Below are 13,391 nucleotides of genomic sequence, written 5' to 3' on the forward strand. Positions count from 1 at the left end.
TTGGTTGTCTGCTGGTGGTGTATTTACATCTCAATAAAACCAGTTTTAGCAACAGAAATGGTTGTTTGGAGGAAGCGTGGAGTAGAGGTGGGTGTTGTCAACTTCTCTGTTGAAGTTTCCTCCTGCTGTGTACCTGCTGTTCACGAAGTTCGGCTTTTGTTGTGCGAGAAGCTGGGAAGGAAGCGAGTCCATCCAACCGAGGGCAGTTCGTACATGGCTTCCAGAAGCATCAGAAAATCACAGAACCATAAGATGCGACCGATGAGAGACTGCCTGCCTGCTGCTAATATGAAGGTTTGTTGACAATCCAGCGTCTTTTTCCTGTTGTAAAAGTTATTTAACAAAAAAAAATAAATCCGTTCATGGGAAGAAGCCAACCACTCCCATCCTGATGTGCAAGTCACCTCCCAAAACACTGGGCACAGCGACTCCTAACTCCTTAGCGGCTATTTCTGAACGGCCAAGGGACGGATTCTTTTTGGTCGGTTGTTTTTTTCACCTTAGGGTTTTCACGTTTGCCCAAAAAAACCAAAAGCACACGCAAACGCAACAGAGGAAAGATTAAGCGGCATTTCTTGGAAGAACCAAGGCCCACAAAATGAGGGGAAGAACAGAAGGGAAATTTCTGATGGAAAAAAAAGCCCCCGAGACATCTGCGCACTGCTATGGATCCCATCCTGCTGCAGCTCTCGGGGGAACCAAGGCAACCAGGCCTCCCTTACTCCACCACCCTCGTAGGCCTGCGCTGTGTCGGCCTGTCAGTGTCCAAACCAAATTCAGCGTTTCCCCAAATTCTGAATATGGAACAGGACTGACGCTGTAAGAAGAGATCCGTAGGCTCCCCCCAGCGCATATTTTTAATCCATCCATAGGACAGGGAAGGAAGAAGGCAGCAACCAACCCTGCAGGTTATTCAGACTGCCTCCCCCAGGCGATGCAGGACAGCACCAGGTTTTCTCTCTCCGGCCTAGGTTCTGCAGGCACGTTGATGGGCTCCTTCCTCTTCCTCGACAGGTCCAGTGCGTGGCTCTGCCCTCACGGCACCCCCCTTGCTGGGAGCTTTGCAGTGGGTGCCTGTGCTCCTGGTGTGTGGACATACCCGCGTGTCCCTCCTATAGCTTGCACCCAACGTGGGATGGACAGGTCAGATCGTCTCAGCACTGCTTTGCAGCAGGGCTCAGGAACAAGACTTACTGGGGGGACTCGTACCAAAAGCTGCCTCCTCCTGAGCCAGCTACAACAGAAATTAATGTCCCCAGTAAGCGAAGGGGGCATGTGTTTACCTATATCCCAGTGATGTTTGAGGATTTGGGTTTCTGTAGGGTTTTGATAATGCCTGGTGAAATTAAAAACAAGGCACACCTTCTGGTATACGCTTACTGCAGACTGTTTGGGTGAGACGTCAAAACATCAGTTCTTGAATTTATTTAGCCTTACGTGGCCACGGGATAGCAGCTGATCTAGTCAGCGATACCTGAGACAGCAAACAAAAATGAAGTGAAAAAAAATAGCAAGAAACTCACTAGACCTACTATTTCGGACATCGAATGTTAGAGCATCTTTAAAAGATGATACTTTAAAAAATATCTAAACGTTACTTAAAAAAAAGTATCTCATAAAGAGATACTTGAAAAAAAAACGTCAAATAAAAATACCAAGAACTAATAGTAGGTTGTCAGAAGCATCCTGGCTCCCCACAGGCACTAAACGTTGCAGGGACAGCGAGCTGTGACAAGCCTGGGTCATTTCCATGGGCACTGCCTACCACGTGAGAGCTGCTCCAGGTGAATTACAGGATGGCGATTTCTAGCGTCCAGGTTTGATTCTCCTCACATTTCTCTCTGTTAGAGATTTTTTTTTTTTTTCACCATCAGGGGAAGAGGTGAACACCAGAATGGAAAGTTTAGAGACGGGAGAGGAAAGAAGTAAGATCTAAAACAGGCCAGAGGAAAGTTCAAAGAGAAGGGCTGGTTTTGAGGAAGGCTCTTTTTAGCTGCTCATGTAACAGCGTGCTCTGACATCCCTCTGCGAATCCAAAAGGGAAGGAAAATAGATTGTCTGCAAGTCAGCAGTGCTGAATTGAAGCAAGAGCAGCTCTCAGTTACCAAGCACGAGGTGGGTTCAAGCAAAAATGTTCATCCAACTACTTTACATATTTTCAAGACAGCTTCGAGGGCCAAGATGGAGACCTGCCAGGTCAGCCCGAGGCAGCTGGCAATGCAACAGGGCTGCAAGCCCTACGATTGCATATTCCTCCTTCACTGAATCAAAGTGGAGATCACCACCCCCAAATAGGCTTCTGCTGGTGAACACGAAGGAGAGTGGAGCTGCCAGGTCTTAGATAACAGGGAGGGTGGAGATGCATGGCCTTAAAATAGCTACCGCCTCCACCTCGCACGCTGCAGAACGAGCTTTTACTGTTTCAGGCCCAAACCAACCAGCACCAGGACAGAACAACCTGAAATCCCGTTGCTAATGAGAGATCTGACGCTTGACAAAAAGGGTCCTGCCAGTGGGTAGAGGGGACCAGATATCTGGCAGCAACGGGTCCCCCTTCGGCCTTACGAAGTGCCTAAACAATACCTGCTGCTGAATGAATTGTGTTTGGTTAGCACTGCCTCCCTCTGACAGGGCCCTCAAAGGTCTGAGCAGCAGCAGTACAGCTTCTCCCTGCTCTGTGCTGCCAGCTTCCTTTCTCTGAGAGCAGAGAGAGGTCTGGCCACACGCAACTTGCTTCTCGTTTCATCATGCGCTCCCACAGGCAGCTGTATTCTCCGTGGATGTGGAACACGAAGAAGCTGTCGGCAACCCAGCTCCTCGGCTTGCCGCACGGGATCGCGCAAGCCTGTAAGATAGTAAAATGCTTGGAGAAGGGTGCGCACACGTGTGTGTGCACACTGCGTCCAGCAGCGCCTGGCCGTGGGGCTGGGCACCAGCTCTGGGTGCTGCTGGAGCACGGCTGGGACCGCGGCGACCCGGGGGGGCCTCCAGCCTCAGCCACTCCATGGCTCTGTGCTTCAGTAATCGCGGGCCAGGTGGTTTATCCCAGCTTTTAAGAGTTAGCTGAACATCTGAACACGAAGACGGGCTTGGTTTACTGATGTGTTGTGGAAGAAAACGAGAACAGCTGAGTTAATTTCTTCTGCAGTAGGATTTTACCAGCTCTCCTCAATTCTGGGTGCACACAGGTACAGAAGGAGAGAAGAGTGTTCCACCTCCCTCCCTTTCAAGACTTCGGGATGCAGGATCCACCCTTGCCTTAGCAATATGCTGTAGTTTAGATGTGGTTACATGGCTAAATAAATATGTTTAAGTAGGAAGAATACAGAACGTTTCCTTTTTACTCTACCACTGTCTCTTTTTTCCACACACTTCGGGGACAGGGAGCAACGCTCTTAACAAGTTGTTACAGCTCCTTTCTTGTTGGTAAACGTCGGGATAAAACCCACTGGAACACTTCACTTATGTATCACCTTTCCTCATTAGAAAGACTTCTAGAGAAAGAACACTTCTGAAGAACGCCAAATCCCAGCAGCAGGTTGCTGCCAAGGACCATTACTCAGAGCCCTCCCAACAAGACTACAGGAAAAAAAAAGAAAAAACACAGCCGTGTCACTTCGTGGCCACCACCGAGTTCCTCGTCCCACCATCAGAAAGCTTCTGTGGGAAGCAGCCAGCCAGCAGCTCCTGTCTGCAATGGCTCTACAGCCAGCAGGCAGCGTGCCCGACTGCTGCTGCCGCTCTGGCACCCTGGAAGGCCATCGGGATGGACGCTGCTTGAACCCACCGGACATCCAGCGAGCTATCATGGGCTGGGACAAAGCCCAAAACCCTGCAGCCTTCGTCCTGCAGTGGCCAGTAGCAGGCACCAGGGAAGAGCAGAAGGACGTGGTAAGCACGCAATGAAGGAAACACGCACCGTATGACAAGCGTGAGACAACTTCAGCCTAAAGTGAGTTTGTGTATTAGCTAAAAATGCACCCCCCTGACCAGTTATTACAATACTTTCGAAGTTTCCTGCCCTTCCCCGTACAGAGCTAGTGAGCGAGGTGACTGTTGGCCAACTCCATTTTTCTGTCATTGTGAACCATTTCAGACAATCTGCTGTCCTGATTAAGAAGTTGCTGTCCTGCCTTCGGCCTTGGCACCCTGCCCCTCCAAAATAGCAAAATTTCACCGAATCTCATGAAAATACTTACTTAGAAGGATTCTAGTGCAGGACAATCTGAAAAGCTACTGAATATATTGCTCTGGGTTTCTACCATCGTAGTCCCTACCCTTTTGTTAGGGATCGAGCTTTCAACAGCCCTAGCTGTGCTGGCCACAGAGCAAACAACTGCACGCAGCCACACGCCACAAATATCAGATTATTCCAGGCAGAGCAAGCAAGGAGGAGACCTCTCGTACTTGTGCTTATGAACCACTCACTGAACTGAAGGTCTGGCAAGAATACGCATTCTAGTACAAGTCAAGGAGCCCAAAATACAACACAGCTGATAACTGATAACACGGCTTTGTTGTGTTGTAACTGGACATAAGTTGTATTTCTTGTTTTAAATGCACAAACAATATGTGGACTGCAACTGCAAGGCCACCTAGCCCCAGAAAACAGGAGCCGCTCTCAGATCGCTCGATAGCGAGGATGTGCGGTCCTTTCAGCACCGCTTCCTCTTTCCGTTTGAAAACACAGAAGATGACTTATCAGGAAGGAAGCGTGGCTGGGGGGGAGCACTTCAAACACCTTGATAAATCAACACAGCTCTGGCTCCGGAGAAAACTAAAAGGGAGTTGAAACCAGCTCCTGTTAATCATTTGCATTCCACAGCTACTTAATAATCTTTGACTTTTACAGACGGAGAAGCAGGCAGACGTGATCCCAGAGAGCTGAGGCCAGCCCTGGAGCTCAGCTAGGCCACAACTGCTCGCATAGGGTCAGCCACAGCAGGTACATCAGGGCCGTGTCCAGGCGGCCTTTGAAGATCTCCAAGGAGGGAGCCTCCACAAGCTCCCTGGGACATCTGCTCCCGTGGTTAATCACCCTCACAGTAAAAAGAACCAAGCTCAAAGAAAATTGCTTGGGCTCCAGGCTGGGCCCGGGGCCGCTGGGCCCGGCCCTGGGCACCGCCGGGCAGAGCCCGGCTCCGGCCTCTCGGCGCCTCCCTGCCCGTGCTGCCGGCCACGGCCGGGATCCCCCGGAGCCTCCTCTGCTCCAGGCTGAGCAGCCCCAGCTCTCCCGGCCTCTCCTCACAGCAGAGGGGCTCCGGGCCCTGCGGCATCTTCCTGGCCCCGCACCGGGCTCTCCCCAGCGCGTCCAGCTCCCTCCTGGACCGGGGGCCCAGCACCGGACCCCGCACCCCAGGGGCGTCTCACCAGCACGCCACCTTTGCCACGAGGACACCTCACCGGTTTTGGTCACCTCGGTGCCCACCGGGACCCCCAGGGCCTTCTCTGCCAAGCTGTCCCCAGGGGCTGGCCCCCAGGTGCCGAGGGCTGTCCTACCCCGGGTGCAGGACTTGGCAGTTCCTTTTGTTGATGTTCACGAGGCTCCTGTCGGCTTGTCCAGCAGCACAGCCACTCTCCTTTCTTCATTCAGTTTTCCCGTTCGTGATACGGGAAGTTTATCACATCTGCAAACTTGCTGAGGGTGCAACCCGCCCCCCCCCCCCCCGTTCAGGTCAATAACAAAGAGGTCAGGCCTCGGCCTCAGACTAAGAGGAAGACCTGAAAACCTCAACCCAAAACTAAACTTCCAGAAAGTACCTCAGAGAAGCCTGTTCACAGATACTCTGTAAGATATCCTGTACGAGCTCAGCCTCACCACGCTGAAATGCTCAGGTGTAGAAGGGCTGCACCCCGGAATAGTCTGGGCCTAGTTAGTGCTGCTGCTTCCAGTATTTCCAAGCCAGAATGAGCACCTAGTTAACTCCAGTCAACACAGGGCAGCACAGAACAGGAACTGAAACATCCCCAAAAATTGTTTCTAGAGAAGGATAACTTTAAGCTGCACTTCCAGTTTTTGTCAGGGCTCTCTTGCTCTCAAAGGGTGTCGTATTTTTTAAACCCTGTCCCTCCTAGGGCCATTTTTTGCCCCCTTTTTCTATTTAATTGAGTTACTGAAACTCATTAAAGAAAACACACACTACTGACTATGCTCGATGTCCTCAACAAGCTTCTGCAGTATAAAGGTAGCCAGTAATTAGAAAATCCTCAAATACCAGCGCTGAGCAAAGCAGACACTTCCACAATTACGAGCTGCTTATCTGCCAAAGAGGCCCTGGTTTGAAGCTTCAGGGACTTTGTGCGAGACACCTTGATTCGAATTGCTCTGAACACAATACCAGAAAGACAGGATGCATCCAAGCTCTGACCAGGACAGATGCTAGCAATCCTACATCAGATTTCCTCCTGTCGGGGAAATCTGAAATTTAGGAAGGGCATTAAGAAGCAGTTTTTATTTTGATCCCTCCCAACACGCAACACGTGTATGGATAAACATTTTATACTGAAGCAGCCATCTTAAATTCCTACCAGTAACAGCACCTGAAAGGTAACTGAAAATAGGAGCCTAATGCCACTGGGAGCTCTGAAGAGGCAATAAGCAAGCAAGAGAGCTGTGGCATGGCGATCTGGGACTCGCGGTGGACCTCCATGTTGGCTAACGCAGCCCTGAATCTGAAATCTGCATCCAGCAGAGCTGAAGCCAACAGATAATTACTTGCAACCATATCAGCAAAAGATAAACAGAACAAAGAATTTTCTCGCTCCGACCTTGTAGAAGTTTCATATTTCTGCCCAACAAAAGAACTGAAAATAAAACTTCATCATTGAGACTTAAATCGTACAAAGCAGTGCAAAAGCAGAAAAGCACTGGCTCTGTGCTGTGCCCCTACTGCCGCTCACAACCTTCAGGAGCCATAGGCACGAGAAGTGATCCCACGCGTTCTCAGTGCACGAAAACAATCACTGCAATAGCCTTTTTACGTTTGATGTGTTGAAGAAGTCTGTCCTACCCTCAGCAACGCTCAGAGAAAAACTGTCCTGTACCAACACAGGTGGAGCCCTTCTAAAAGCAGAAGGCCTCACCACATATGGCTTATTTTGACCACAGGAGACGAGATCCTTCGACTTAAAACCACAAAGACAGAACCTGTATGCGTGCACGTGTCTCTGCACAGATCTGAGCACCAAAGTTTTCACGGCTCCAGTAGGTATTTCCATCGCCTCACTGGAAATGATTACAAGAAACATAACATTTCTGATTGTGAAAATACATTAAGCTACAACTCAAGTTCAAACCTCAATCCCCAAGGAAAGCAGAAAACTCAGAACAAACAAGGCATTTATACCAAGGCAAGGGCTGAAGAGTACAAGCTTCAGGGAGACCAGAATATGTAAGCATGGAGAGAAAAACCAACTTTCTTTCTCCCCATTTTCAATTTATGACTTCGATGTCTTCCACCAGGTGTTTGGGGATCACTTTTACTTATTGATTTACTAATTAGTTTTTACTATTTACTTATTAAACCGCATGAAGATACTTCATTCCCTGTCTTTTCTTTTGTCCCACACGAAAAGATGACAAAAATCTACATTTAAGAAAAAATAAATAAAAGAAAAAGGACTTCTGGGATAGCCCACAAAACAGGGGAACCCGAGCGTGGCTGTGAGAGCCCCCAAAGCAGCCCCCGGAGCCCAACTGCCCAGGACAAGCAGAACTTGGTGACTTACCAGCAGGCCAAAATACAGAGCCCCGTGAAGAGGATGATGGGGATGGGGTAGGAGGCACAGAGCAGCCCGTGGCTGTAGAAGGCCCGCGATATCCTCTCGCGCAGCTTTTCAGTCAGGGTCATCCTCAGCGGCCGTCACCTCGCTGCCATCCCGGGGTACAGCAGGGCGGCGGGCAGCTCCAGCATGTGCAGCGCTTCAGGGGCGCCGTATCCACCTAGGAAGCAGAAAGCAAGTTCATGAGGAAAAATAAATCAATGACGGCAAACGCCACCAACTTGCTGCAGAAAGGCTTTCCCAGGACGGGGGCTGCTCAGCGCCGCGCGCCCACCGGAGCTGCTCCTGGACGCTGCCAGCCCGAGGGCTGTGACCGCCAGCAGCACCCGAGGGGATCCCGACAGGAAGGAGGAGAGCACGAAGCGAATTTTTAGAAACAACGGAGCAGAAGAAGCCTTTTCCTGTCTTTTTTTAATTGGGCTATGCAAAGCATAGGGTTCGCAGCAGCGTACTCAGAAGCGAAAGACCCGAGTGCAAGACAGGTTTTTCTGTAGTTCAAAGCCACGATTATCCAAAGTTTTATGTTTTCATCCGAGAGGAAATAATGACAGTTTTCCTGGCTTCTTCAGAATAAGACCGGGCCGGTGAGAGACTCGAAGGACACGACTAAAGTCGCTTTGTCCGCAGGAAGATGCCATTCATGACTGCTCCAGATAATTCATACAAGACCTAAATTTAGGCTGCCCCACTACAAGCCCCTCGGCGTTTTGAGCTCCTCACCGTCACCATCCTGAAGGGACAGCACACGGGATGAGGAGGCTGGCAGGCAGGGAACCATTAAGGGTTATTTATACACACCCAGCTTAGAAATTCCCCGAGCTTCACAAGTTCCGAAGCTGGAGCAGGCACCACAGGTGCTCTTTTTTGTATTTTCCTAAGCGCTCACTTTCAGCTACACCAGAGCGCGTACTGGGGAAGGCAAACCCTGAGTACAACCATCATGCTTTTAATTTCAGGTGAAGTTCTATTTAATGCCCATTTTAATATAATCTACTTTTTTTTTTCCCAGAAACACAACTAAAATAATCAGATTTTTAGCAACAGAAGCACCGGTACATCGGCCTAATGACCAAATGAAAAACCTGGACAAATACTTTCGTTAATACCTTTTTCAGCAAGGCACCAGGCCTTGCCGGACGGATCGACATCGCTGTCCTAGACGTAGGGAACTGCCTATCCACCCCTTCCAATTCTTGAGCTCAAGAGAGAATAAACAAAACAAACTTTACTTTCAACTTCCAATAACAAAACCATCTCCCAGAGCTGTTCACGGAGTGGAACCACGCAGGAAACCCCTGCACACACGAGCCTCCTGCTCCGAACTGACCGCTGAAAGCAACATCAAACCCCTGGTGGACGTACAGCAGGAACTGATAACTCGGCCTGTGTTACTAGAAGGGGAAAGGAAATGCAGAAAAGTAAGTTGGAACATCTGACCTTCATCTCACTGGTGATATTTTCAACAGGAGTCTTGCTAGAGCTAGACAACTACGTTGGGGCTCGCATATAAGGCTTATCCCCTCTAACCTCGAGGCAGAAGACGAAAACCAAATCCTAAGAAGTCCTTAAAAGCAGAATTCCGCCGCTTTTCAGCGCCCGCACTCCACGGCTGTCCTGTCACAGCAGCAGGACACAGCTTAACCTGACGGCCGGGCTGCAGCAAGCAGGAAGGGGGAAGAAACCAAAAGGAACGTGCCTCACATCAGCCCCACTGACGCTCGTAACGCAGTTTCTTCATACTGCAAACGCAAGGATTGGAAGAAAAACACGTTTCAAGCACTCACCAGTCACAGAAGGGGGAAGGCAGCCAAAATAAAAGCAAGTTCAAAGTGCAAAAGCAGTGCCACCAGCCTCGTCCTCTACCAGGGATCCCAGCGACAGCATCCCACCGGGAACAGCTTCGGCTGAACGCAAAGAGAGTTCCGCATTTACTTGCTTCGCCTGATGTGAAACACCAGCGTTAAAAGGAAAACCTGAGTGTTCCAAAGCTAACATGTGCTTACTGGTTTTTGGGGGGTTGCATATCCAATTCTGAAACCTCTGTTAGCTTTATGCTCATAAAAGTGGAAGGTGGGAACAGTTCCTATTCAAAGCCAGTTTCCCAAACAGAGGTTAGGTAACTCAAAATAAAGCCTCTGAGTTCAGGACAAATATTAAAATAGAATCTACTCAAAGTGGTTTTTTTTCCTGTTTTGCATGACTGCAAATCCAAGCCAAAGTTTGAATGGAGACGAGCAGACCTCGGGATGTTTCCTTCTGCCCTTGCAACACTGTACGTGGCGTGCCTCGTGCCCTTCGCTTGCAAAAGGCGGGCACAGCACTGAGAGGCAGAGATGTAGAGTAGGAAACAAAAGCAAACAGCAGGCTGAAAAGAGCGAGGTTTAGCCCAAACCACCTGGCTACCACAGTCCAAGTGGCAACTTGCCCCAAAGCAGAGGAGGCTCCGTACGAGGGAGCACGGGGAGTGAGGCTGAGGAGCAAAACTTCCCGATACGCCGCGTGGCGTGCCAGGTCGCCACCCTTTTTCCTGGGGTACAGCACCCTGACACATGGCAGATGAGTTTCTCCAGCAGCCAAAACCTCTTCTCGTCCCCGACACTGCAACTCCAGACGGCTTCTACCACCTCGGCAAGAAAAAGCACAGCGTCACTCACCTGCTGTTCAACCACAGCGCGAGGCAGGCAGAGAGAACGTTAAACAAATGCCCGCACTCTTGGAGCCCCACGCAGCCTGCCTGCCCGTGGCGCTTCTGGCAGCTCCCCGGGCCATCCTGCGTGCTTCACCAAGGTCATCCACTGAGGTTTCAGGCGAAGAAGTGCAGCAAAAGATCCCCACGCTCAGACAAAGGCTGTCGTCCCCACCTGTACCAGCCTTGAGGCTGGGACGCACGGAACCCCAACGGCCTCTTGCGCTTCTTGACTAAATGGGCGTACCAGCTAGAGAGTCCGAACTACGGTAATATTAAACTGCACCCTAAATGTGAGCAGAAAGGGCTTATTCCGTAGCAGTGTGGATGCTGGAACCGTTATACTTGCTTGGGAGCCTCCTACTGCTGCTCTAGTTCGCTGCCTCTGCTGCAAGTTCCTACAGAAAGCAAGACTTCTGTAAGGAAGTCCTTCCGGCAAAGGAAGAGACGTGGAATTTCTTGCAGGGAGAATAAATTCAGGCTAGCAGACGCTGGGTGATGCTGCTTCTCCCAAGAGAAAGGCTTCTGTCTCACCCAGCAGTAGCTGCGCATCCCAAACTCCACGTTTCTGCCGGACAGCGTTTTGCAGGCTGCAAGGAAAACCTCCCTTTGCTACTGACAGGCAGCTACTGTGCATGTAAACGGCAGCAGCTCAGACAGCATTAACCCACAGCACGGTTAGAGGCAAAATTACCAAGTGTGGGAAAGCTTTCTCCTTCATTATGGACAGTATTTTATTTTTTTAAAAAAGATAAATATATTTAAACATTCGAGTCTTCCAAAAAAGCCTTTCTGGAGCACGCCTCAGCATTAGGTAGTCATAAAACCATAGCTGGTTAAGTGGGGCAGGGGGTAAAGAAAGGAACCGTTCTGTAGGAATTCTTCTGGCACTTCAACACATAAAACATTTTGCTCCATCTTGCTGCCCATAGCAAAGTCCTACACCTAAACTTTTAACGTGAACTTTCGCCCAGCGATTCCCAAGCTGTGATCTAAGTGGAAACGCAGGACGCTAACAGAGCAGATCTCTGTGACTGCTGATCGCTCAGCACCTGCGGGGCTGTCAGCAACAAGTCACCCTCCCGGGGCTGCAATCATCCCTCTTGCACCTGTCAGGCCAGCACGGGCTTCCCAAGCATCTTCCGTCCCCAGAGGGATCGGCATTAAGCTTCCACCTTCAGTCACCACAAAATAAGAGGAGACGGCAGGACTGATGCTGCTCGAGACAAAGCTAGCCAGACTGCTTCAGAACTACTGCAAAATGAGGGAAAAATGGATTTGGGGTCCAGTTAAGATCTCAAGCCACAGGCAGAGCACCCACTGAGGACAACACCTCGTTCACATCCTTGTGCCACCTCCTTCACCCTCCTTCGACATCCTGCAGGCACATATTTGTACACACGTACAGCTACAGGAATCTCACGCACTCCTGGGCTTTCCAGGACACTCAGGGAAACGCGGGAGCCATCACAGACAGAGCTCACCGCCTGATTCGTAGCCTGCCCTCAACCCACAAAGGTCTCCGATCCCTCTTCAGTCCTCTCTACGGATCTGGGTTCACTACGTGCCCGAAACTCAGCACAACATCCCCCCGAAAACAACCAAAAAAACCCAAAAACCCCCCAGCATCCTGCTGCTGCCAGCCGAGAGGCACAAAACACCCAGAGGTCAGATCGTCCACGAACCAAAGCAAAACCAGATTTCTTGCCCTGTCGGACTGCAGAGGCAGCTCGTAGCCCTGAGATGCCAGCAGCCGCCGCCGCTTTGATCCCTCCAGCAGCGACTGGTGCCAGCAGCCGCCGCGGCTCTGCTCCCAGCCCGAAACGTCCCGGCAGCAGCAGCAGAAGGGGAAGGAAGAGGGGAACACGCCACGGGAACCCGCTTCTCAGCGGGTCACTTGCCAAGCGCGAATTCTCCTCCAACCAGGGCCGGGGACGAAGCACTTCTGAAGACTTGAGAGATGGGAAAGCAAGAAATAGGCTCGAGACACGGCCCTCCTTCAGAGAAACGCCACACAATCAGCTCTAACACCCGGTCCCCATTCTCCGCTCGCGTTCCCATGAGAAGAATAAGGTGCTTTGTGCTGCGAGAGGACGCGGGTCACGGGGAGCAGAACGCTTCCTATGGGAAAACCCCGACCAAGGCACTAACCTCCCGAAGGCCGCAGGCTCCAGCGGGCCAACCCTGACACAGCCCCTGGGGAAACGAGGCTCCAGAGCTGCCCCCGTTCTCTCTGCCGGGCACTGCTCCTGGAAGGCTACTTCTTGTATCTAGAAAGCAGAAACTCTTCAGTAAGCGTGATTTCAGACTACACCCTCTCCGTCCCACAAAAGGCCAAAACAGCATTTAAAAAGTTGAACTGAGTTTTTAAAACCAGCTTTCAAAAAGAAACCGCTTTGAGAAGTCATCATAATATCGCAGACAACGTAAGCAGCTACCAAAGAGGGACCAACGCTCAAAATAAGCTTCCAAACCCACTTTCAGTGCATCTTTTGGACCTTCATGCCGCAAGAGAAGAACCTCAGCTGAACTCCTGCTGAAGAGCAGCAACTCATTGAATCCATTTCCTATTAAAGGTCTTTTTTTGCTTCCTAAAATAACGAGTATTGCAGTAGGCATTAGACACCACCTAATTGGCATGGGTGAGGCGGTGGGATGTTCCATGAGAAGCGCCCTAAAACAACAGATATCTACAAAAATAACAAGCATCCAGATTTAGAAGGCAGACCACACAGCTTCAAAGTTTACTCCTCTTTTTGCATCCAGCCAAACGAAGCGAAGAACACTGACGTCTTACCAAACACACGAAAACATTTCCCAATCTTTTCTTCCTGACATTTCCCAATCTTTTCTTCTCTTGCCCAACCTGACTCTTGTTAGCAATGATCTAGGCTCCACTATTTACTACACAGAAAGAAACAAG

General features: G+C 50.3%; 1 protein-coding gene and 1 long non-coding RNA gene across 4 annotated transcripts in view; both read right to left on the bottom strand.

Moving 5' to 3' along the window:
- The window catches only part of SCAP (SREBF chaperone), a 57,908-nt gene that overhangs the window by 33,656 nt on the left and 10,861 nt on the right, over positions 1-13,391 (bottom strand). For all 3 annotated transcript variants that reach the window (XM_083823234.1, XM_083823233.1, XM_083823235.1), the window contains exon 3: positions 7,729-7,942. In XM_083823234.1, the coding sequence (XP_083679360.1) occupies positions 7,729-7,850 (122 nt within the window). In that variant the 5' untranslated portion in view covers positions 7,851-7,942. The remainder of the gene's footprint in view (positions 1-7,728; positions 7,943-13,391) is intronic.
- Positions 771-7,722, bottom strand: LOC310893816. Its single transcript, XR_014579327.1, has 2 exons — positions 1,766-7,722; positions 771-1,474 (listed from the first exon to the last, which is right to left on the bottom strand). It is a non-coding gene; the product is annotated as an uncharacterized lncRNA (long non-coding RNA).

Source organism: Anser anser (assembly GCF_964211835.1).
Source record: "Anser anser genome assembly, chromosome: 2".
In the NCBI taxonomy this organism is placed as follows: domain Eukaryota; kingdom Metazoa; phylum Chordata; class Aves; order Anseriformes; family Anatidae; genus Anser; species Anser anser.